This window comes from Varroa jacobsoni, unplaced genomic scaffold (assembly GCF_002532875.2).
Source record: "Varroa jacobsoni isolate VJ856 unplaced genomic scaffold, vjacob_1.0 scaffold_621, whole genome shotgun sequence".
In the NCBI taxonomy this organism is placed as follows: domain Eukaryota; kingdom Metazoa; phylum Arthropoda; class Arachnida; order Mesostigmata; family Varroidae; genus Varroa; species Varroa jacobsoni.
In genome coordinates, this window is record NW_019213523.1 from 26,601 (window position 1) to 52,478 (window position 25,878).

Consider the following 25,878-nt stretch of genomic DNA (forward strand, 5'->3'; position numbering starts at 1 on the left):
CTTACTTAACCAACTTAACTCTCTTGACATAATACATACAATATATATATATATATGAAGATATAGAAACTATCAACCGTGGCGTTTCGTACAGAGTTCAGAAAGACAAAACAAAAGACCACTAAAAAGCGGATTAGTTAGATATACTGATAACGCAGAAAAAACGGTTTGAGCACCTTGGCACGGCCGCATGTTAGCAAATGTCTCAAGTAAATACTGAATATAAATTTTATAATGTAAAAAGCAATCGATCGAAAAGAGCAATGCGACTAGAACAGACCGACACAATGCCAATAGGTAAGCAAGTGACTCATGCGTTTAACATGTTCATCATGAACGTGCAGCTATTGTTAGCACAAATTTTAGCGTTAACGAATGGTTTCTACGACATATCGTTACCATGCTGTTTAATAGGTCTGTTCGAAAGAACCACAGATAGGTCCAGCAGGATCTGTCTGAAATCATAGCTTATATACCTACCATAAAAATGTATCGCATTAAAGTTTGAAGAGGGCACCGAAAGCAAGTACAGGTCAACTACAGCGACACGCCGACAAAAGATCATTTTGAAAGTTACAAAGCCGGCGACGCAGGCCGGGATACTTGTGCCATGTGTGGCAAGGATTCTATCACCGAAAGGACTTTTCGAAGGGGTTCTTTAAATATTCAGGTGGGATCTTGTACCTGGAGACTATACTTCGACCACAATAGGCTATCCGAAGTCGACGAGGGTTCCGGTTGGTGAAATAAAGCTCTAAATACTAGACTAATGTAAGGCACCTTAAATATATAAAAATTCTTTAGAACTAGAAGCCTGAATGTGCCATAGACTGGGTGAAGTGCACAAGACGACATTTCCTTCCATTGGCCCTCAACATCGCGTCCGGTATCGAACATGGCGCAGCCACAATGGTAAAATTCTACGCGGAATTGCTACGGACAATAATACGTGATCGTTCCACATCGCCAGGAAACAAGACAAACTAATAGCTTCAGAAGATATGCCTAAGCCCGAAACTGAGCAATTTTTCAAAAAAGTCGTGATTCGCGCCTGATGATACTAGAAGGGTCTGATACATCGGCAAATACTCGGGCAGACAAGATGTTCAACAAGCATTTGTGTGGGACCCAGTTGCATCGATAAAAAAAAAACCAATAAACAGAACAAAAAAATATTTCGTGTTCATAACGACGCTGAAAAAATATATAGATTAATTGAGAGCTGATAGTGATAGCCAAATTATTCTGTGCGCATACACAAGACAGCTTTAGCCAATTTAGAGTGAACGAAGATAAGTGCGTCTAGAAAAATTAACCTTAAGCTTCGAACAATAATTTTTTTGCTATTATTTAATAGAAAAGCGTGACATTTTTTTGTTTACTTTCTAGGTGTACACAAAAAGCCGTGATTATTAAAACTGAATACCCTCACCTCTAAAACGTGTGATGTACTACTCAGTCTGAAAATTGTAGAAAACGACCTGCCTAATTTCCGTTTCGGCTTGCAAACGAAAAGTCATAGAAGAAGTTGGTGTAAATTGTATTCAGTGAACGATATTGGTAGCTAATGTCTAGGGACTACATTAACAACTGGCCCCGAAGGAAAAAGGACCCAAGTCAAAGTTATCCTTATTACACTAAGGAAGGCAGATTACTCATATTTTTACACTATTTTGGCAGTTAGTAAGAAAATAGCACTTCTGCGTCTATAGAAATAATATTGTTCAGGAATGTCTATTGCAGACAACCTTCCATAACAACATATCTAGCCTTTCAGTTCAAGCCAGTTCTGACGCCGTTATTTCGACTATCTCAGCTGTTAACAAAATGTGGTGTAATATCAAATCGATGAAGTCTGTTAAACGCGTTACGGTACGTTTTAGAATTCAGTCCAAGCTAAAGGAATATACTAAATCTATCTACGCCGCATTTAAAGAGGACTTCACCGACAAACCCGTTCGGTACTCGTTCAATAGAATCAACTTGTTTATCATATAAAGTCAACAAACTTCGGAATAATATAGAAATTTAGGAAGAATAAGACTCTTGTAGAAAGGAATATAAAGCGCGTGGTCTTTAGTTAGAAGGCATCTCGAAATAAACGAACGGTAGTTGACGCTGGCCTAATTAGCCGGCTAATGTGAAGATCGAACTCAACCTTAGCGTAATTGTAACTCCTAGAGCTTTTACTAACATCATAATAAAAATGGTAACAGCAACTAAAGTGTATCATGTATTAATTATTTTTTGGTAGGAAATAAGCGTAGACTTTTGGACGTAATTATGCCGCTGGCGTCGCACTACGCGGACATCGACTAGCGCAATGAGATAGTGGGGTAGGCCTATTTATTGACCAGAAAGTGCTTAGTGTTGCGTCACCTGATCACCAGTGAAAGGCAAGCACCGTGATCAGAAAACAGAGACACTTAGTACGTTAGAGTGTCTCTATCAGATTTTCTTTTACAAACTTTATCGGTAAGGACCAAATGTTAATAAGGTTCACAGAGTAACGATGTCTAGTGTTACTCCGTTGAAAGCTCTTGAAAAGGTAAGCTTTTGACAAATAAGGGGGTTCCACGTGAAGATAGAGTACTACCGATTTAAAAGTTATTATCCAAAACTAACACAATTTTATAGTAAGCGTCGACAATTAATTTGCTTTTAAGTCTATCGAAAATGAGCCCTTGTGTAGACTGTTCCGAGTAACTTGTCCTAATGTTGTTCTCAGGGCGTTCCCAAGATTGACTGATACTGACTTCAAAGTGGACTGACTTAGTTTATTTATCCAAAAGGAATAAAATACCTTCTGGTTAAGAACCAATTATAGCACCTTTCTATAATACATACGAATATACCGCAACAGTTATGAATAAAATCAGCAAAGCCGGCACGGCATGAAGCTTGTTTTCAATGAATTTGTCCACAGATTCCTATAGATTTTTTTTATCAGCTGCAATGATTTTTTATATCCTAAGGTGGAATCCACTTATGCAAAAAAAAACTCTTGGTATTTGAATGCGTGTATGTTTCTATACGCACCGGTGCCCGAATATTTAATCGCCTCTTCATATTCTGCTATCTATGCCTCATGCAGACATGACATTAGCAACCCCTGTAACGCGCCAGTGAAATTCGAACTACCTTTTTCTCAAAAGAAGAGACAGTCCACATGAAACCTTCAAAATTTAGGTGAGATCCGGTCGGATTTCACTCGTCATCAGGATATAGAGAGGGAGGAAAACGTCTGTTTATTTTGAGAAAGAAGGTCCGAACAGGTTGGTTCAAACCATCCTTTAAGAGCTACAAACAACGGCAAAGCAACAATAACAACAGAATATTGCAACAGGTATTTGACATGTTAAGCACTTGGAAGAAAACGTAACGAAGAACTTACTGAAAAACAATGATAAGTTACACTTATCAAATTTTATGGAAATTCACCTGAAAACGGTAAGACAAATCAAAGCCTTTTGCAACTTAAAGACTAATCCTTAATATATAACCTACTACTTTCTGTAGATACTTCAATTGGAGGTATAATTATGGCTTAAGGGCTTGTGTTTATATGCATCAGCTAAAATTTATTGACGAAGAAATATGTTAAGTAAGGTGAAGTGCGGACTTTTTCACGCCATTTATATCATAGCTTGTACTCCAATTTTCTTAGCTCTATTGAGGAAGAACTTAACGCTACTTAATTAATCCTTTTGCAATACTAAGCATCTTTGAACCAAAATATATTATATTCCATAAGACAATCTAGTACTAAGTATATACTATGACCTTTTCACACACGTTAAATTATATAGGTTCATATGGTAATCTGGGCCATTATTAAATGTAACGAGCTTGCAAATGAAAAATATATGAATATTAAGTAACTAAAAGTTGCCATTAAATCTTCTTTAATGTTTAGCTTTTATTACAGTCCGGAGTGTCACGCTGTCCTCTTCTAAAGCATTCTACATCTCAATGGAAGTGAAGTTCATCTTCAGAGCGGGAAACTAAAATCAACAACTGGATAGCAAATATTGGCAACAAATATTAAGATAAAAATATGTTTCCTAGCGGTAATCTGTTAAGCGGCTCTATAGCGGTCTTAGCCATCGCGTTCGCAATATTCCAGGCTCAACCCGCGCCTCCTCAGTCACCACTGCTATACCAATGGGAGACTATTGATGGGAAAATAACTCGATTTGACAACAAATATAACATCTTCTATAAAGGTTACAAAGATGATTCATTTTACTAGATCACAAAATAGGTAGGCTCTATGGCACTTTGGATCAGAAAGAAATTGCTGCGTGCCACCAAACAGTTTGTCTGCCGTTATTTTCGAATGTCGTTAAGAGGGGCCAAATTTCGCATAGACATTGTTTTTTTTTTCAGATATAAGTGGGCAAGTGAACAACAGTGAAATTCTCCTTGTTCTGCATGGATTTCCGACTTCTAGTTTCGACTTCTATCTCGTAAGCTTTTGAACCTTTTGGAGCGTCATGAAAAATAGATAGAAAATCATATTTCGAAGTGCTAGTTAGTTCGCATAAACATTTAGAGCACATAGATTATGGAATCTTCTATACCTATCTTCAATACCAGGTTTCGACCTTTTCCCGAATATATTAAATTTAGCAAACAAGCAAGGCATGCAAAATTGGGCCGCACTTCGCGTGCTGTCGTCAATATTAGGGGGGGGGGGGGTGACATAAAAAGCCCCTTCCTACGTTTACTGAAGATTTATTTTTTTTCTTTATAGACATTTAATTATTAAAAATAGTTTATATATGTTAGCATGATATAAAAGAAAGCCTGATCAAAAGATCATGAATTTGGTAGACTCGATCGACACATCAATTTCCCATTGTAAAGCGTGACCGTTTGTGTTTTTATCTGACCCTATTTATCGTTCGTTTTAGATGATTAATGGTCTGAGAAAGACGTTTCAGCGTGTTATTCTTATCGACTTCCTCGGATTTGGCTACAGTGATAAACCGGTAATACTGTAATTGTATTAATAAGATATAGCTAATGGCGTTTTTCATTTTCTTCTTCAAGTCGCTTTAATGCATTGGAATACGAACCACGACATTTGACTTAGTTTAGTATATAAATAAGCGAATATATCAATACAAAGCTGGTGAAACAATTTTTTCTTTCTTCAAGTTGCATAATAGGACTTAAACAAAAACTAGCTTGCCCACTTTTTGGATCATGAAAGTATCTATATATTATACATGTTTTAAAGTAACCTGGACTTGATGTTACGTTATAATGATATGGATTTCTGTCGGAACTAAGTCACGAAATAAAGAAAAAAATACATCTTCCTTATAAACCGATGAAACATGTTCTAAAAACAGACGATAGACCTAATCTCATTGAATTACACATGTAATCAAAGCAAAAAAAAAGCGCCTCGTACAACAATGATAATTTAATAGGTTTAAATAGAGTATTTATCCAGAAAATTCGAGATACTTTCTTAGCAAACGGTTGAGAACTTCCGTGATATGTTACGCGTATGATATCACGTCACGACGTAAACGAATAGTTGCCACCAGTTAGCATTACATATTTAGCCGCGTTACTTAAAATTCCTAAAAAATCTAATTCTATGAAAATGTTGTTATTTCAGCGAGATCACGCATACTCAATTTCAGAGCAGACAGACATTGCTGAGCATGTCCTCTCGGTGCTGGGCATACATGAATTCCATATTCTTGCCCATGATTATGGTGACACGGTCGCTCAGGAGTTTCTCGCCAGAGAGTACGTTCCAAATTCTGGCCAATACACCGATTATCAAGACGATGTTCCTTCTCCAAAGAGAATTAAAAGCGGATTTAGTAGTTTAGTGATATTAGTTTAATTTCTAACTAGACTGATTTAACTTACTCCATATCGAATAGGTACAGCAAGCTGCTTCAAACTTGATGCGTCACTTCTGCTTGGTAGTATTGGACGACTGCTGAATCGATTTTATCCGACGCTGCACACCTATTTAATTTATAATGACTTTCGCTCTGTTATACTCTTGCATTGACATTTTGTTCAGACTGGAGAGTAGGTCCTCACGGCCCCGTAGCTATAGTGTAAAGTCGGCAGCTCTTCTAAATGGAGGCCTTTTTCCATCAACTCACCGGCCTACCTGGACACAGAGCCTCCTCAGAGCGCCTTTATTTGCTCCTGTGATAGCCAGATTTGCTAATCGATGGTTGTTCGGAAACTCTCTTAATCAGGTCTGTATACTGTATTTATTTTACCTGTTGTCACGGTGGCATAGCTCTTACGTTCAACAACAAACGAAACATTGTCTTAATATATTTCTCTATACCTGGCGAAACCTACATTTTTAATTTCTATCCACTCCTCTTTCGGCTGAAATAAGTTCAACAAAGGAGTAAAAATGTATTGATATAATTTTTTTAATATTAATCAAAAAGCTCATCTTAATGCGGACGAATTTATTTTAGGTGTTTGGGCAAAATCAACTAACTTCGGACGACATTAAACAGCTGTGGTATCTTGTTCGCTACAACAACGGCTACAGAGCCTGGCCCAGGTATGCATTCATTGTATAAGAAAATTCTATTTACTAGCGATAAATTAGCTCAAAAGCGACAGATAGAACTTCCGTTGAATCTAGCTACACCTAATTCCGCCCAAAACTAATTGGCGTATATAGTAGCTTGACTTGTGTTATTGGAGATCGAATACAGTGCCTCATAGTCAGCGGCAGATATTTAATTTGATCTTATGTAAGCCAGTCTTAACGAATAAAAATATTAATAAGGGTTATTTTTAGGCTTCTTTCATATATTGATGAGCGGCAAACTTCAGAAACGCGCTGGACAAATGCTCTCCAGCGTGCTAAAATACCACTGTGTGTTTTCTACGGTCCTGCGGATCCTGTAAATCCACCACCGTATTTCGCAGAGCATTATAACAAGGTCGTATTATTGCAGGAACTGTTTGCTTTCGTTTATTTTTTTCTACTGCGCAGCCTCTCCTATTTATTCTGATATAATCAAAGGCGAGGAAGTTATTTTGCATTATATGTTGTTGATCATGGCTTGGAGCCCCATAGAGTACGTCTGATTCCTGTGTTGAAATCGCATAACTAGCCTTTTATTACTTTCATTTAAATCTAACTATTTTTACTATGTTTATGCTTTATCGAGGTCATGCAGGTTATCCCTCGGCCGTGCATTGAGACTTTCCCCGACGATATTGGACATTACCCGCAGTTGGAAGATCCTGAAGCTTTGATGCAGAAATACGTACGATTCTTGAAAACGCGGGTAAAAATTCACGTAGATGAGACACAAGTGAAAGTGATTATTCCAGAAAAGCTAGCAGCGCCACATCCCATCACAGAATAATGATGAACCTGATTTAATAAGCGTCAACACATCTCATAGGCACTTTGGCCGGTATGAAATGGATACCCGAACTTTACCCGTTATCCACGGCTTCAGATGAATCAAAAGTGTCGCAAACTTCCAATGCAAATGGTTTTAGAGATGAGTTGGCGGAGTATAATAACTGAAGCCGACAGGTACAAAATGAAAAATAATATTACAGGCCGAGCGTTGTGTAGTACAGAACCACTCACCCTAAAAGAATTTCGTACCTTTAATACTGTCTTATGTCCAACGCTAGAGTATTAATGAAGACGTACGTTACACATCGTAAGTACATAAGATTTTTGCTATATGGAAAACCCATAGTGTGTGCTGTACGACACAAATTACTAAACGACACTGAGGTACTTTACCGTATCTTGAATATTTAACCTTAAATAAGCGTGGCAGAAGTGATTTTGGCCAAGCAAACTGTGGCCAAATAATTAAATACCTTTAATACACGAATACTGCCGAAGCAGTATCTTACTACTCGTTTGGGTGATATATAAGTATTGACAAAGAAGGTCGCATCTCTCCGACTCACGATCCATTTCGACGATCGTACCGTGCATAATACGTTGGTTTAGTACTATCGAATGCGCACACGTTTGTTGACGAAATGTAAAATCCAGTTGCATTTTCTACGGTTACGAACTTCTGTTAATGGTAAATAACAGCCACCAGAATAACTAGATAGAGACCAAAAATGATTCATCTAAGTTAACTGAAATTTTCCTAAGTTAAATATATGACCGCCAATGTATATACGGTCAAGATAATTTTGACATTTTTCACACTGTACACCGACGTCTTACCTTCTTTTGTTTATTATATTATAAAATACGTCTCGGTATCAGGCCGATACCAACGACCAATGCAGAATTTTAATAGATAAATGTATACTATGGTAGCTAATAAATCCGTACAAATATATAATTTTTGTAAACCGCCATTAATCCTGAACATGTCATTCGCATACATTTAGTAAATACAGTACTATTGTTAACAGGTTTATATAAACGTTGATATTTATGATATGTATTTGATTCTAACAGACACCTATTTGATAAGTTGGAGGGTAAAAGCAGTTTTAATTGTTGTGGGTTTGCTGAGAGTTATTTTACTTATCAGACATTATTAATTTATGTTTCTTATAACATAGCAACAACATTGCTCATGTTAAGGTGTCTATAAACACTGAACTGTACCCTATTGTTCGATGTATCTAGACATCTTAGCAGTAATAGCTTTTTTGAAAAATCCGTTAAGTAACGAAAGATAAGGCTTTCGTTACATTCGATTAGTTACAGATATTAAACAGAACATGTCGTTTGTCAAATTAACTGCCTGCTTAATACCAGGCTAACATGAATACCGGAAAATTCGTGTGAAGGAAAAAGTTCTTTACTGTGAGTGAACACTGCAACAGCCCAGAATATTTCTGGCAGTGTAGCATAAATAAATAATAGCTTTAATTATCTCCGCCATTGTAGGTTCTCCCTTCTTATGTGTTGAATTGAAAAAAGTCTTTAGGCGCCATAAAGCGAGGTGCCACCATACTGTTCCATAAAAACAGTAAACACTAGATGTTTACCTACAGTTTCCACTGTTAGAGCCACTGAATCATTTTTCACTAACATCTATATTCTGAGACTGAGATACAAGTTCATTTTGTATTAGAATCCCTCTTGCCTTTGAGAACGGTAACATCGAGGCGGACGTTTGGAGGATGTGGCACGTTTTCAAAACATTCCCTTCGTTTGCAAGCCAATAAATTGCCGACTGTCATGTTGTTTGAAAAAAACCACCTTAATTATCGAGTGATGCTTATACTGCCATCCTGTAAACTAACTCAATTTGCCGGCCCCATGTAGCAAGTATAATTTCGAAATTTCCCTACGCCTATACATTGTGCAGATAATGACGTGCGTTCCATCTATTCATCTGATTAACTTCATTGTTTTGCATCATGCGCATCAAATGAGACTTTCATATAAAGCGGTGCTACGGCCAATATATGATTTTGTATATAAAATAACTTATGCTAGTTATGCTCTTTACACACGGGGACTTAGAAAAATAAGAGACATTTTCATATTTCTACCGCCGACCACTATGCCTCTACTTGCATTATTATGCAATATTTTTTCTCGTTCACCAATAAAAATATCAGCTCGCCAGTATAGCGACACCCACAAAGGCATAGCATTTACTTTGGTGCCATAGTTATTCGTAGAACGAGGAGAAGGTGTTATTTCAACTAGTTATATTTTACTGTAATAAGAAGCGACACGGCAAAATCTGCTTTTAATTTCATACGTAAATTTGACGGAAGAGAATTGCTGTTGATTCTCTCCTGGTACGAGCGTGTTCAAAAGTTCGCGCTAACTTTCCCGCCAAGCTATTTTTCCGCCATGTTTACGAATCAAAACGACGAGCAGACGATATTGTGATTGGGCTGATTTTCTCTCTTGGTTAGGTCTGTCAGCCGTTATTTTTAATATTATCACCAAACGTCGCTAGGTTGAACAGCAGTGCTCTAGCTGCTGCTATGAACAACAAAAATAATCAGAATCATCGTCGTTGTGTTTCTGCTGCTGGTGCTGCCGTCGCCGCCGCCGCCGCCGTCGAAAACAAGAGTAAAAAATCATTCTCTCCGTTGGCCGTCGCTGTGTTATGGCAATGGCCCTATGGCTGTTGTGTATATGTGTCTATATGTGATGATAGTAGTGGTGGTTCGTGTGTGAGCTGTGATTTTTGGTGATTTGTGATTTGTAACTGATCATCGGCGGGCGGGGATTTTGGGGGGGTGTAAAGGCGCTATCAAATCTTCGTATCAGCTACTGTCGTTGTTACACCTTCACATCCGTACGGTACTTCAAACCGATTCATATTGCCGAAGAGGAAATTCAACGTAATGTCCTCGTCAGTCGTGGACGAGTCCGCCGTGGGCGACCCACAAGAGGTGGTCGCTGCAAGGGGCCATGAAGAGGACGTCGATCAAGGTTTGTTGTTATTAGACAACCGAACCGACTGTTCATCATTATGATTATTAAATACCCCTACGGTCTTGCAATTATCGTGTACTACGATTGATTCGCTTGTAATGGCCGCTGCTAAACCAGCGCAGACTTTATTTTATTTCAATGCCGATCGCTCGTGGGCAATCGCTCGCTCGTTCTGGCGCTCGTTTCTCGTCCATAAGGTGGAGATCATCATGATGCTGGGCGCAATGGGATCATTCATCAGGAATCAGTCATCGTTGGCAACAGACCGATTAAGGGACTGAGTGGCTGGCTAGTCGAGCGCTTAGCAACGGTCGCCGAACGCATGATGCCAGCCGTGCTCCATTCGTGTGCTGTACTGATCTAAATGTTATACAGGCGGTGCAGTTAATAGCATGTGCACACACGCACTTGCACTCTTAGGTCTGCATGACATATACACAAAGAGACACGCCGATACGTAGTATCGAGCGCGATAATCAAACACCATGTGACGATGCGATTAGCGTACATTATTATCTCACACCCATAATGAAATTATCTCCATAGTATATAATGTGCATGTGTATGCAGATTGTATGCGTATATTATTAGCAGAACACATGAGTAAATAACTTGGCAAAAGACTAATTACTACCAATTTTAATAGAAGATTAAAAAGTCAAATGAACGTGTCTTAAACTATAATCTTAAGCGAGGTGTTTATAAGAAATAGAAGTAGATTATTTTTAAAATTTTGCGTCTTGGGTTAATATACATTTTTGTTAAGCAAATCGGATTTTAGAGGGTGACCATGATAAAACTTTAACGTTATGAGAATTGAATGCCATAATGTTCTAATAGATATATTACTACTACGTGTGTACTGGTGAACTGGTATTCTTATGCTAAACATTGTTCATACATATTCGATTTACACCATTTTGCTTTTGAAGGGGTACGTCCATTTTAAAATTATTCGTATTTTTCTCGCCATATCTATTAGAAATTGACAGGCTATATAATAGGCAGACTGCAGGTCGTCTCCCGTTTGTAAAAAATACCATAGGTTATATTTCAGTGGAATAGTGAAAAAGGGGCAGCTACTGTTGCTAGTACGATAATAGTAAGCACGGCATATAATACATAGCATGTATGGTTAAATAAAAACGTAATTATATTAGTCGGAAGAACACGACATTACTTTGGGTATTTATTTCCGCCAAAAGAAAAATCCAGTTTATTTTGCGAAAGCTAAAGACTTTGAATAGGTATACCGTGTGTCTGTACATAGCAATTTAAATTTCACGAATCGGCGATGTAACAATCATTGAACGATTAACTGATACTCGGGTTTAACTACATTTCAAGAGATAGACTTGTCACAGGTAAAAATAGAACGTATCGTTTTCGCGGTGCTCGATATATCACGAGCTTAATATTTCGGTATTGAAAGTGTGGTTTTTCTTTCTAGTCTCGGAAGGTCGCGCTACATAATAATAAATTTTATAGGTTAAATAACGTTTATGTTACCTTTGATTGATTTTTTAGAAGTTGTACCAGAGATGGTAGCTTTCAATGCCGAGGAAGTGGCCGAAGTTGAAGGATTTGAAGAATGGACAGGTCAGCAGCAGGAGGACGAAACAGCTGGAGCTGTCGTTTCGCATGACGATCATCAGCAGCACCAACAACATCATCACATCATTGAAGGGTATTAATTGTAAAATACAGAAGATCCGATTTCCTAATCCAATCAAACGCTAGGTGTGTTTTAGTAGGGAGGTGTAGGTTAGTAACAAAGTTCAGCTCCAGTCCAGTCCTTCCAATAATAAAGGACTACTATAAGCATAATACATGTAAATTTACTTCGACACAACGCGGCCGTTGCCGGTTATGCTCATGCTGACCACAGTGGTTGGTTAAAATAATGATGTCATAACTATCATTAACTATTTCAACTTAAGGTCACTCAGGATGTGTTTGATGGTAACTTGACTGCTTTGAAATGAAGTTACTTCAGATCGTGCAGCTGTTTTGCTTTGCGCAAGTTTTCTTTGTAACGACTCCGGTGACGAGAAATTAAGTTACCTATAAATAGAGTTCAAATGAGTAGACTGCTTTGATGCGCAAATTTTACTATCGAGCATTAATTATCACGTACACGTATTTTACTATCTGCTAATAGTTAATTGCGATTAGTTAATTCTTGTTCATCTCACTTTACCTTCAGGGCTGTTATGTTGTCGACAGGAAGTCAAGTGGTGTTAGTGGACGCTGAGACGGTTGATGGCCGAGTTTTGACACGGTCAGTTCCCTCAACTGGCGACCCTTCGGCCCAACCTACTACGGCTCACACGTTCTGCTGCACTCTGTGTAATACGGTTTGTACCATTTCAATTATTAACTTGGCTTGTGTGGTCCCATATTGCTTAGCTCCTCACACAACTATTTATAACTAAATTCGTCTTATTAACGTAAAAAGAATTAGGCAGTTCCCTTGTTAAACACATGAACGTACATTTTTGTATTGCGATCCAGGTGTTTCCATCAAAGGCAGGCCTTGTGGCGCATCAGCGCCGAGAGCATCCGAACGCCGTGGTCACTTCTTCAACTTCACCTGTCGCATCACCTTCGGCGACCATGGCATCTGGGGCGGGAGCGGCAACTAGCTCTGGGAGTGCATCCACGGAAGCAGCGCGTCGTTCACATATCTGTTCCATGTGCAACAAAGGTTTTACGACATCTTCAAATCTTCACCAGCATAGACGGCTCCATTTTAATGAACGGCCGTTCCAGTGTAACCAATGCAATAAGGGTTTTGCTACATCCACTAATCTCAAGCAACACTATCGTACACACACCGGTAAGTAGGCGATGACTCTGCCTCCATCTAACTGTGCAGGAAAACTGTTTAATCGCTTTTGATTACACCTTTTGTCGCATATAAATTTGTTGATATTGCTGGCCATTTTAATGCAGGATAGGGAATCCTACGATCTCGGTAGTAATATAGTTAGTATTATTTTCTTCATAAATTTTGTGTATCTCACAAACGGGGTTAAAAATGTACCACTAATGTTTCATCAGGATTGGGATCAAGGGCACCATTTGTGCAATGCCCACATCAGCTAACAATTCGTATAGCACTTCTTTACATTCAGCAACTGAAGAATTCGGATTTTACGACTGAAATAATAGAGTATCTAATTCGGATTTCACGACTAAAATAGCAGAGTATTTAATGCCATTGAAAACGTAATAAACTTACTGTTTATTATCATTTACTGAGTTAATGTTACCGTGCACTAAAAATATCTTTGCGGGAGCTGGAAAAGCACAAAAGAGTGGTAGACATGCAAGCGTACCTGCCTTCGACTGCTAAAGTGTTTCATAAAAATGACAAAAAGGCTTCTATCGACCCAATCTTTTCGAACCTTTATCCTTCTTCAAGCTGAAAATAATCTCTCCAAATGAAAAAGAGTCCTATTCACGACAGAGATTATCTTTCTTCAGGTGATCGACCGTATCCATGTATGTATTGTCCGAAGCGGTTTGCAACGAACTCAAATCTTCGACAACACATCCGGACACATACCGGTGAGCGACCACACGTCTGCGTCTACCCGGGCTGCGGGCGGGGTTTCAACGATGCAACGAAATTAGCCAATCACCAACGAACGCACACTGGCGAAAGGCCCTTCATTTGTCCCATTTGTGGAAACGATTTTGTCACACGAAACAATCTCAAATCACACACGCGCAGCCATTACGACCCGAAACACAGTGTTCAAAGGCAAAAAGAGCAAAAACGCCACGCTCCGCATGAAATCAGTCTTCGCCAAAGAACGAGACATGGCTCTGGCCGAGTAGAAGTGAACAATAAAGAAGCAGCCTACCATGTCGGAGTGCAATCCAGTGCTGCAAGCGCAGAACAGAGCGCCCAATGCCCTGACGAAGGTCCTAGCTGTAGTACCATTTACGGTGGTGGCAATTCGGGCAGGGAAAATACCCAAAAGGAAACAGCTGAAACTAGTCAGAAGGACTTACGAGACGACAGAGTAGTGGAATGTGTTGACGATGAAGTCGGAACCGAAAGGCCAATTAGTACAGAGAAATATACAGCAATAGAAACTTCGGAAGTTGAAACAGGGGTTAAAACAGCAGAAAGAAAACGGAAAAGCGGGCCAGCCGTTGTTGTGAGGCTCCGACCGGCAAAGGCTGTCGATTAGACAGCCTTTGCTAGTTTAAGGCATATAAGCTTGCCAATGCCATACAAAGGCTTTATGGCAGCTCATAGAGTAATAGACAAGGTGCAATAGGAACCACGAAAGTTATAACCTTGTGACAAATATGAATCATTATTGCCTCCGTTATACTTTATCGCACCTTGAGACTAACACTGGTGTGGAGAAACGGAAGTTTTGTAAGCAAGAATCGAAAGAATTTTAATGAATGGACTATCTACAATTGTTCAAAAGTAGCTCACTATTTTGTAAAGCTCTTTTTTGTTGTCTTGATCATTGCTTCTCTGAAATATTGTATGGTTCCGTCAGAGTCTCTTTTAAATCCGAAGTTTTTTTTTCAATGTAAATTAGCCCAGTAACTATGAACTAGGCGTTTACACTTCTTTTAGTAGAAGCAACTGGCGCTTACTATAGAATGCGATCAACGATTAACACGATGTATAGACAAAGTGCATTTTCGAGGCTGACTTTCCTTCTATGTAAAGTTATTGATGACAGGCATTTTCTACCCTGTGTCAACGGATCTATTATGAAGTACAGTGAATAATTGAAGCAGTTAAGTACAAAAATAGGGTTACATTTTTGCGGATTGTTAAGCAGAGAAGGTAACCATGTAGTAAATATTGCGTTGATAAGAATGGAGTGTGTTGACTATTATCTGGGCGGTTGGGCGAGCAGAGATCTCAGTGATGGCCACAATATGGAGGTTTATACAACAAAGTATGAAAGTGTATTCTTACGAAACAAAACGTTAAATTAAGGGCTCTGTCTTTACTCTATAATGATAAAGTCTCGGTATAAAAGGGACAGGTTGTACACTAGCTAAATAAAGTATCTATTATGTTTGAAAGCTTAAAATCATTTTGTGGTCATCATTGAATTTCCGCCTGGACAGAACAGCAGATATTATGGTTATAGAGTTTGTCTTTTTAGACTGATTTGAACTATATTTTATAAAAGTTCAAATATATCCAATCTGCGTATAAATTTTTAGTCCCTAGTTAATCTGGTACGGGTAGTCAACACGAAAGTGGTTTGTTTGCTTATTTAGGCGTAGACGGTGCTGTCATTTCTAAGGATCTCTAAGATTAGGCTGAAATATGAATTGTTTTAATCCTTTTATAAAACAGCATCCATACAACAGCGATAGGCACGTAAGTGATAAATGTGCCTGTTATAATAAGTACTGTTCTATCCCATCAATTTTATTTGTAGTGAACAGCAGTCTAAATTGGCGCTTAATTAATATAAGTACCAAAATTGATGTTCACTTAATTTATCCGATAACTGCTAAATCAACGTATCATTTTTACTTTACTGACCTCCGCTATGCGGTGATTTTCGTTTATCACGTTTGCAGCGGAAATAATTGCAGAATCGGCAATAAATGCCCAGGTTCGAAATCAGCCCGATGGCACAGAAACATGGGAAGTGGATGGCGCATCGGCGGTTAGCCTTTCACTGATACCTGCCATTTGCTTGCAGCAATACGTTTGCAATATATGTAATAAGGTATCTCCTATACACTAAATGTATACAAAAAATATGCAGGTCAGAAGAATATTGAATATATGTTAATTTCGTTACTAGATTAGTATATTTTTTGTTTAAATTTTTGTACTCTATCCTTTAGGTCTACTCAAACTCGTCAAATCTTGCGCAGCACAAACGCACCATTCACCCAAAAGACTACGTACGTCGCTATTTATGTACGTTTTGCAACAAAACGTTCTCACTAATTACCAATCTTCGAAGACATCAGAAAAGGACCTGTCCAAACGTCAAGCACGAGCCAGGCACCGAGCCACCCGAGGTATAAATTTAACTCATCTTCGAGTATCCTTTCTTACTCTCGTTTTTACACTATGCTCGCAAAATCTTTCCTTTATTTAGACTTACTCATAGATAACAACTAGAAACGTTATGTAGAGAAGTACATTATTTCTACAAGACGTTTGTGATATTTTTTGTACCTTAATATTCATTCTTATTTTATTACAAACGCACGCTCTAAGTCGGGAAAATGACTTGTAGTCTAACTGTTGAATTAATTTCGATGTGATATATGGCTAACATTATAGGATGCTAACTGTTGCTAGTAATAAAATGATCCCAATTTGCTTTTACTTTTAAGGAAGCTCAAATATTATTTTATATTAATATTTAGCTTGACTTGACATGCTTCGTTCCATTTATAGTTTTTAGAGCATATTGCCTTTAAAATGATGGGTCTTACTTGGGCTGCGTTCATATGTACAGTATCAATATTTATAAAACCAACTTTGTTTAAACAATGGTTACAGTCGTGGCCATGTGAGGAGTGTGGGAAAGTCTGCTCGACGAAAGGGAATTTGAAGAGTCACAAGGTCACCCATCTTGGAATTAAGCTCTTCGAGTGTTTCATCTGTGAAAAAAGATTTACCACTAACTCTAACCTTAAACAACATCTCATTGTTCATGATGGAAAATATAACGGTCAGTACTAAGGTGTCAAAAATATAATGGATGCTTTTGTATATTACTTGACTTTATTTTGTGCCTGATTTAATTTACTAATTATCAATATATCAGCTCCCTCTCTTTGCTCTGCTAGCCTGTAGTTGTAGTTTTGTTTGGATCGTAAAACAATACTGATAAGTTCAGACTATCTTTATTTTTTTAATAATTTTTATAAATTTACCTGTTTACAAAAGCTGCTTTAAAATAAAGTGCTGTGTGTTCGCGAAGTCAAAAATGCCATTAATAATCAAAATGTTTGTTACATTCCTATTAAATTTCTGTGAAAATGAAAAATTAGGAGCCCAAACTCCAAGTAAAACTTTGTGATTCTAATAGAAAATTTGGAGACAGCCTCGTGAACAATATAGCAGAAAAAAGATAAATCACATTTAATAATGGACAAAAAAAAGGGAAAGTTAAGCAATAAACAAAAATGGTTACTTTTTTAAAAACTCACCAGAAAAATCGAGATCGTATTTATCTAACAATTTTAAGGAATTCGGAAGACCTCCATATAACACCAATGGTGCTCTTGAACAATAAAAAGACTGAGCAGGAATAAGTCTTTAACCTGTATAGGTAAAACGCGCCGATTGTGATTCAGTTGTTTTGAGCCAGTAATTATTGTCTCAGTCTTACTGTACAACACTCATTTCATTTAAAGAAAGTACAACCCTGCTTTATTATCTACAGTAATGGCACTGTATTAAACGATAGTCACTATTGTGGACATTCCAGGCCATCAAACTAAACGTAAACGTGGCGCTACGTCTGCGACTATGGCGAACCCTCCCGGGGAGCCGCGACTACAGCGCCGTACAGAGTCGACTGTTTCATCGAATCCGTCATTTACACCTGCGAATTCTGTTTCTGGGTCTACGATGACGACAGTTACACACAATAGCGAAACCAATACAGCGATCAGGCACTTACAAGAGGTGAGCCTAATCTACTGCACTATAGATGCTCATTCAGTGTTATAACATCACTGTTACCTCTATTACGCTTGATTACTAAACTTAGACACGTAAGACGGCCTAGATTCGAAACTAACCATAAGCGTACTTCGTTGCATTGCGGAACCCAACTACCTGAAGCAACACTTAACGACAGGGCTGGATGTAAAGTCCAAAAGGTTTACTACATTCCTATGAAATTGCACAGATAATTAAACGCTTCCCATTAGGCAAAAATATTTCTACTGAAATTTGACGCTCATCTTTGCACCAATGGAGCCTGTCTTCGAATTTAATTGAGTCAAATTATAATGTTAAGACTAAATTAATTGCAAAAAAATTTGTTTCAATCTATCATTCATTAGTATATTTTTTACTCAAATGGGCCAGTTAGGTACGCTTAAATTAGAGCATATTTTCCAGTTTGCAAAGTAAATATTCCTAAGGATTTAGCTTCATGATTAAAAAAAGAACAAATTATTAGGAAAACTTCTATATAGGTGAGTGTTAGTTTTTACTATCACTTTTTTTCGCTCATTCATAGGAATTACGACAAAGCTTCAGCCGATAATGTTAAATAAGCTACGCAGTGCGTTCTAATCTATGTATCGGCTTCTACTTCGTATTTAGGTAGAGACGGAATCCTTCGTCGCTGGAGTCACAACTGAGGACCACATTGTCGTCATTACTGAGCAGGATCCGGATCACAACGAAACGGATTCGGCTTCAGCACTTAATAATGTCGTTGCTTCAACCACGGATGTGGATAGAATAAATCCTGTTGGATTAGTAACAGAACAACAGTTTCAAGAACAGCAGCAGAAGCAGGTTTATATCACCCCACCACTGGCTAACGGTTCTGTTGCCGCTACCGTTTCTGCACGAAATGCAACAGCTGTTTCAGGGGCTGATAGGGGCATTGCCATTTCAACAGCTGTAACGTATGCACCGACGGTGACGCGGCTCACAAAGCGGCCAGTCATTATTAAGCTCGACGTCGATCGAGGTACGAAGCCAGTGTCCGTTATCCCTGCTACCACTGCTACTATAACTAACACTAGCTTAATTCAACAAGGCGATGACGAAGATGATGACGACCATAGTGCTGAGGGGCTGACTCGAGCTCCTTCAATACGTCAACCTGTGCTCCTGCTTCCGCCCCCACCAAAGGGATCACCCGTTACCGCTGGCGCCCCCCACTGCCGGTCCCATTGGCGCCAATAGCTTTAAAGACGGATATAGGGCGTCAATTGTAATATAACCTTATTCAGAGTGCTCTGCTTTGCTCCTTTTAGAAATATTTTGAAATGTTCTTTGTACATACCTCAGAATTCGCAGAGGCATTACTCTATGACGCTCGAGAAGAGCAGCGTCGAACCGATTTCTATCGCGTTGGTGTCTATTGCTATCTATACGTTGGAGTCCATCGTGTCAGTGGCACAATGTCTACTTATAGATGCGATCGTTTTAGATTGTGCTTTCGCAAATTGCCGTTGATTACCTAAATTAAATTTGACTCAGCTTTGCTCATCCGGCAGAGCAGTAGGTGGATGGCAGTACTACGCAGATTAGATAGATTCTGGGAAGATTAGATTTAAGTGGAGGTAGTTCATTAATTGTTGCATTGCATAGGATTCTATCCAATCAACTGTGGCCATTTCGGTTCCATTCTGTAACGCTTTGTTGACATACAGTTCGCAGCAATTCATGCTAGAGATACAGTGCGGCAGCTTTTCCAGGCGTTATTCGGTGAAACAACATTGCGCATTGATTCAGACCTCATGAAGGGAATAAAACAAGTTGTACTTTGGCTATTTCGACATAAAAGCATTCTGAACATGTTCGCATTTCACATGATTTAGATCGCCGTTGGGGTAATTGCGTTTAGGAAGGAAAGAAACTATGGCTGTACAACTGTATTGTTTAATGTCTATTCAATTTTCAGTATTTCTTCAATTGTGAGGGGGAGCTTGTAATTAATTGTAAAATGAAGAGCGTCATTTTTTAAAGCAACCATAATGTCGCTAATGATAGAGTGATGCCTCTGTCTTGACTGGTTTGCAAATGCCGTTAATCAATACATTCGGAATGAATGGTCCGATCTTATACTGAGTATCTATAGATTGTCACATGGTTTCTATCAGGCAACGGAGTTGTTGGAGTGCTGTGTTGTGTAATATATCTTATGTGAGACGAACAAATTATTACACTACTATATAATCTAATAATCAACATCTAATCCATGTAATGAGGTTAACTTGTTCATGTGACGACCTAGCGTTTATTATAATTTTACTTCCATCCACTTCTATTGGCCACTGCTTAAAACAAAATGTTGTCACTGGATTTTCATTGATGAAAACAGACCAGTCCTTACTAACCATCAGGCCCTGCACAACTTTTGAGGTAAAGCAAGATTTTTTATTAAAAATAAGGCAGGTATTTCGCTTCGGATAAATTACGCTTTCTCTCCACGGGCTCATCCAAAATCGTCATTACACTACTGTATATAGTGCTCAGAAACGGGTCAAGTATAACTGACGAAATATGTACATCTTACTGTACAACAGTGTCTTTCCAAATATACGCCGTTGATTTATTGGAAGTCCATTGAGAATTTTAGTAGGGGAACCAATCTAGGTTATATTTATACTAAACATACTGGGAACAAGGAGTATTTAACTTCAAAAATTGCATAGCACTTATACAAGATGGATGTTAAGAGTAGTGAAAAAGTGTGAAATGATCGGTTGCTTATAATAATCTATTGTTAGTATTCGAAGCTTGAAAGTGGACACGTCACCCTGTTATGAGCCGGCTTCTGTGAGTAATGCCAAATGCTGCATGACAGCTTATGAAACTGATAGAAACGACCGCGAACCCAGGTCAGTCTCGAAAACAGAACATGCTACCAAAACAGGTTTTAGCTGTTAATTGATATAGCAATGTAAAAACGAATTTTAAGTTTGAGGAATACTTACAAATAAAACCAGTGTACCTGTTTCATAGATCAGTAAGAATTTTTATTTACTAATACACTGAAGTTGTCCTTAGTATGCCGATATAATTCATTTTAATTTCGATTGACTTCGCACCACACTGATAATAGAAGTCGGTGCAGTAGAGAGAAGTATTCATTTTGAATCATCTTTCTCGTCTACCTCTAATTCCCGTGCTGATTATTACAATGAAATTCTTGCTGTATAGTCTCTAGTAAATATTAGAGAAAACAAATTTCATATTTAAATTCTTCAATAATCACACACACACACACTTTTATAGGCCTCATGATTAGCAATTGTTGCATACCATTTAAAGAAACTTCCAACATGGGGGTGGCTAAGAAGGATGGAAACAGTTAGAAACCTTCAATAGACTTTTATTTAAACACACAAGTCCAATGTTTGTATTGGTCGCAAAAAGGAAGACTCACATGTTTTATGCGTCATATCTCGCGTATATAAAGGGCACCAATACCAATTACGGAACAAATCTAGCACCTTAATACCTGACTACCTCTTTTTTCTTCTCTATTCTCTTACGTCTCATCCTTTCTAGTTGTTCTTTTGTTTTCATAATATCGTCAAAGAAAGCCGTAACTTTGGCCCAGTTCGTCCTGTCTTTTGTTATCATATCCACCATCTCCCTAGTACTGCCCTTTGTTGCTACTTCTCTGTGTACCTGCTTGTCTCTGACCGCTTTAAGTGCCTTGCAGTGAAGAAGAGTATGTTCTACTCCGTCCTTCATGCCCGACACGCAGAGCACACAGATGTCCACTTGCGTTTTGCCGATCTTTGTCATATATGTCTGGAACTGTCCATGACCCGACAAGACTTGGCAGGAATGATATGTTAGCTCTCCATGACTGCCGCGAATCCATTTCCTGACATCTGGTATTATCTGGGTCCAACTGCCCGAATACCTGACTACCTGATACAGCTGTGTAGAATTAAACATCTTCTCCTGCACTCAATAGTGAGTTATCGTTTGCATCTACGCGCCGACCATCCGAACCAAAACCTCAAATGCATTTTTTGAGGCAAAAAAAGCCTCCAGAATACAGCGATGTATCTGGAAAAGAGATGAAAAGCTTTTTCATAGAGTACTTTAAACTGGAGAAAATACTTTTCTCATTAGAGGTATACCAAGTCTCTCATTAGAGGTTGGACATTTGTGAAGTACGTAAGTATATAATAGTGGCTTAGGTTTTCGAACCCTACATAGTAGGTAGAAAAACTAATTATGCTTGTCTTCTGTCATATAGTGGAACATCGCGTATTTTGTGAGGAAATATCGGCATTTTCCTATTGCTTGTTTAAGTTGTGTCTCAAGCGGCCTTATGTTCACATAACATTTTTAAAGGACAAATTAAATTTAACTTTGAGATAGCAGAATCATCACGAGCGCCTAAGAAATCACAATGGTGTTGAAACTACGAGATCATTAACAAAGGTGAATAGAATTCTTGTTATTATAAGACATCACCCTAACTAGAAAATAATATTGGAGTATCTGAGTTAGTGAAGCATAAATAATCGAACCGAGCTAACAGAATATCTAACACAACGTGAAAAAAAGCGACTATGACAGGTTGACGAGATAACACAGCAACAGAACACAATGACCTGGATGTATTAAATAGGTAATTAGAACTCCATATCGAGAGAAATATATCATGACAACAAGTTAACACCAGTCGGCTAAGGAAAACAAGGCGACGGGGTGATTGAACAACTGGAGCATGTTTGGGTTCAAAATTCGGCTTCGAACTATGCGGGTTTCAATTCGACCTATTGATTTCAATCTATTTTCAATCTAGACCTATTGAAATAGGACAGCGTTAAACGGCATTTGGTGTGTATCTAGTTTTGTGGAAACGAGCTCCGAGAACTGGATGACAAAGGATGATGTCACCAAGCCACTTGCAGGTAAGCACTCATAGTTTTTTTATGCTAACTATAAAATTAATGTCCTGCACAAGCGTTTCGAACATTGACTCCTAGTTTCCTAAACCTCACTACATTTGAAGCTTTGCAGCTGCGTAAATTGAAATGTTAGCTTTATGCATTTTTTCTAGCTTCTGCGAAACAGATTCCAGTAGGAACATCAAACGCCGCTTTTTCTTGCATACTTTGTCTTCTGGCACCTAGCCATAATAACAATATGCATTGTTTAACAACATAATTTTGTGACTGCTGCAAGCCTTTGACGAGTTCTCTGTAGTCGAGTCATCCTGAAAAGGCTAGCTTCGGCTTAGGTTATGTAGGCCTGCTAATCTTAGGGACACATTGTGGTCTAGATGCGAATCCGGGTATAGCTAGATTTCGTTTCATGCAGGGATCTGCCTATCTGATGGTGATGAGAGGCAAAATGATAAATTCGAAATATAGAGGTTTCGTAGGTTGACTTGTTTTAAACCAACCAGACTGATCAGCTTATACTTCCTACATACAGTTATACTTCCTAGTTCAGGCTTTCTCCTTTAACCATTTGGACACACAGGTTCCTTGCGCTCTCTTTGAGACACTAACGTGCACGTCGGAAGCTATCATAGTTAGACAGGCCCATTACATGCCTAGACATTAACTAAACCCAAATCAATAATGTATTTTCTAGGATATTTCAAAATTTACGTAACTTTCGCATATCTGGTTTACTTGTAACAAAATTTGTTGTGCATCGATAGGATAAGGATAACCACTCTGACTTAACTGGTTCACATTTGGGGAATCTGCCATGTGACGGTGCTATATTTTGTCGTATTTCTAAACACACTTCCTACAAAAAAAGCGACCTCCTCTCAAAGGAATTTTATTACAACGAAATTTGCTTAATCCTGAATAAAATACGCAGAATTGATTGGTGCATACTATAGCATATTTTGCTAAAAGTACGGCACGAATTTAAACCTGATTTTAGCCCTGACATCTCCTATCGAAAATACACGATTAATTTGCACTAATTTTTTAAAGCTAACCTATCTGAAAAACCTACTCCGGACTTTCAAAATAGAGGAGAACCTATGCTACAGACAGGTTCTCCAAAAAGAATCTGAAATAAGTCATGCAAACTCCTGGTTTGCTTGTGTCAAGCTGTGATGCCGCCGGTTGTCCAACATTTTGTAATCTTGATTCATGCCGCGACTCCAATAGCGTCGGTGGATTGAGATACTGGAAATATTATCATAACACCGGTATGGACTCCTTCCTGGAAGAAAAGCAGAATCGGAAATTAATTATGAACAATCGCATGCAAAAAAAATGGGGCCAACGTCCTATTTGGTTAAATTCGGCATATGTAAGCAGTACACTTCTTACTGAATAAAATGTACTCCACTTACAAATCTAAAAATTCAATTCGATATTGTACCTTTGTAACCAATACTCCTCAATTATTGCCTATTCGATACATTTATTCAATATACTAGCGTGAAATATAAGAAATTACCATTTATTTCAAATGGTTACCCGTGTACCTCTTTATAACTTCTAATAACGTATTTATGTAGATGACGCGTAATTGTCAAAATATCTTATCAGATACGCTCTTTTAGCTTTTCCGTTTCCAAGACTTAGTCCGTTGACTTTGTTTTTTTAAAAATCCTTACAGGAAATGAGACATCATTTGGTGCACTATTTGTAAATTTGTCTATTAAACGCTAAGCTTTTCATGAAGTAAAGTCAGCATTCCTAGTCACAATTGCAGCCGATGCTTTCTTATTGAAATTACATATTGTCTGAGTCAAACTCAACCAGTTTTGGCCACAGACATTCTTTTAACGTATCTCTGCAATGAGAAGTACTAGAAGTTAAACAAAAAACATAAGTCCAATAATATGGCCTGCCCAGAGTTCGCACAGGACTTTTAGCTTTATAAAGCGATTAATCGTCAATGGCATTAGAGTTTCGGTATGTCCGTCATCGGCAGCCTGCTTTGCTCACAACTTCACTCAGATAGGAGTGCACCTCGCATGAGAACATGGCTCACGTTATGATATTGCAATAACGTTGCAGCTGCCTTGCGGTCTATGCAGCAAACGTACCTGAGTTCGCGCGCTTTGTTACCTTGAACTCGTCGATCGATTGAACCGTATAAGACCGAACGTCAAGATCTTCGTGTAGGGCGTGCGGGGTAGTATCGTGCCAGAGTATGAACGGTTGCTATAGTTGAAAAATGAAGCTGTTAGGTTCTCATTTAGCATTTAGGTGTGAACTTCGCACACTAAATGCACACTCGGTCGCGCGCACAAGATGGCGCAAAAAAGTTTCAGAAAGCAAAGAAACACATTTGGTGAGCCCAATTCTCCAATTCAAGTTGGCGACGGTGTTTTCCGTGATTCTTGCAAATAACCGTTTCTCCGCATCGGCAACTTTGACTTAGCGCAAACAGTTGGGTCGAGCTGGTACGTCGGAAATAGACGATCGTATCGTATCAGCTTCTATATTATATATGTTGAGTTAAGCAAGTCAGTTAAATTTCCCTTACCATGACAAAGTCGCGCACAACGCATCGGCCAACAACGGCTCTAAACGCAAAGAACTGAATTTGTCAACTGGTATAGTGCTATCTTCTCTATATGAATCGATAATTTGTTCAAGATGCAAATAGAGTAGGGTATAGTTTTCGTAGCTACGTTCGTTTCAAACGTTGCATGATATTCATTTGATTCAGTCGATAGAGTGTGATATGGGGAAAGGATGAGTGTGAGCCATCCTCGGTTGTCCCTTTCCCTGCCGGGCCCCTCTCCCAGTGCTTCAGTGCGCGAGCGCACGGCGATGACGACGAGGCC

General features: G+C 38.6%; 2 protein-coding genes and 1 long non-coding RNA gene across 6 annotated transcripts; 2 read left to right on the forward strand and 1 right to left on the reverse strand.

Annotated features, from left to right (window-relative positions):
• The first annotated feature begins 3,285 nt into the window (after nucleotides 1–3,285).
• LOC111261977 (mesoderm-specific transcript protein) lies at nucleotides 3,286–8,893 on the forward strand. Of its 2 annotated transcripts, none has more exons than XM_022835904.2 (9): nucleotides 3,286–3,450; nucleotides 3,917–4,226; nucleotides 4,390–4,469; nucleotides 4,917–4,994; nucleotides 5,636–5,769; nucleotides 6,056–6,239; nucleotides 6,474–6,562; nucleotides 6,806–6,950; nucleotides 7,191–8,893. In XM_022835904.2, the coding sequence occupies exons 2-9, from the start codon at nucleotides 4,058–4,060 to the stop codon at nucleotides 7,380–7,382; spliced, it is 1,071 nt and encodes a 356-aa protein (XP_022691639.1). In that variant the 5' UTR covers nucleotides 3,286–3,450; nucleotides 3,917–4,057; the 3' UTR covers nucleotides 7,383–8,893. The 2 variants fall into 2 exon arrangements, with proteins under 2 accessions (XP_022691639.1, XP_022691640.1); XM_022835905.2 differs by having other exon boundaries at nucleotides 3,929–4,226.
• Nucleotides 8,894–10,167: 1,274 nt separating this feature from the next.
• On the forward strand, nucleotides 10,168–21,099 carry LOC111261976 (uncharacterized). 2 transcript variants are annotated; one of them, XM_022835902.2, is made up of 10 exons: nucleotides 10,168–10,411; nucleotides 11,942–12,101; nucleotides 12,621–12,771; nucleotides 12,929–13,253; nucleotides 13,904–13,987; nucleotides 15,995–16,146; nucleotides 16,268–16,447; nucleotides 16,938–17,109; nucleotides 17,872–18,071; nucleotides 18,720–21,099. In XM_022835902.2, the coding sequence occupies exons 1-10, from the start codon at nucleotides 10,324–10,326 to the stop codon at nucleotides 19,311–19,313; spliced, it is 2,106 nt and encodes a 701-aa protein (XP_022691637.1). In that variant the 5' UTR covers nucleotides 10,168–10,323; the 3' UTR covers nucleotides 19,314–21,099. The 2 variants fall into 2 exon arrangements, with proteins under 2 accessions (XP_022691637.1, XP_022691638.1); XM_022835903.2 differs by having other exon boundaries at nucleotides 12,641–12,771.
• A 2,788-nt stretch (nucleotides 21,100–23,887) lies between these two features.
• LOC111261978 (uncharacterized) lies at nucleotides 23,888–25,746 on the reverse strand. Of its 2 annotated transcripts, none has more exons than XR_015311767.1 (3): nucleotides 25,575–25,746; nucleotides 25,154–25,249; nucleotides 23,888–24,296 (listed from the first exon to the last, which is right to left on the reverse strand). It is a non-coding gene; the product is annotated as an uncharacterized LOC111261978 (long non-coding RNA). The 2 variants fall into 2 exon arrangements; XR_002681307.2 differs by having other exon boundaries at nucleotides 25,132–25,249.
• Between the last annotated feature and the right edge of the window lie 132 nt (nucleotides 25,747–25,878).

Coding starts and splice junctions, on each gene's coding strand:
- LOC111261976 (XM_022835902.2), top strand. CDS start 10,324: ATGTCCTCGTCAGTCGTGGACGAGTCCGCCGTGGGCGACCCACAAGAG. Junction 16,448..16,937: donor CAGGCACCGAGCCACCCGAG/GTATAAATTTAA, acceptor CAATGGTTACAG/TCGTGGCCATGTGAGGAGTG. Junction 17,110..17,871: donor TCATGATGGAAAATATAACG/GTCAGTACTAAG, acceptor TGGACATTCCAG/GCCATCAAACTAAACGTAAA.
- LOC111261977 (XM_022835904.2), top strand. CDS start 4,058: ATGTTTCCTAGCGGTAATCTGTTAAGCGGCTCTATAGCGGTCTTAGCC. Junction 6,240..6,473: donor TCGGAAACTCTCTTAATCAG/GTCTGTATACTG, acceptor AATTTATTTTAG/GTGTTTGGGCAAAATCAACT. Junction 6,563..6,805: donor GGCTACAGAGCCTGGCCCAG/GTATGCATTCAT, acceptor GGTTATTTTTAG/GCTTCTTTCATATATTGATG.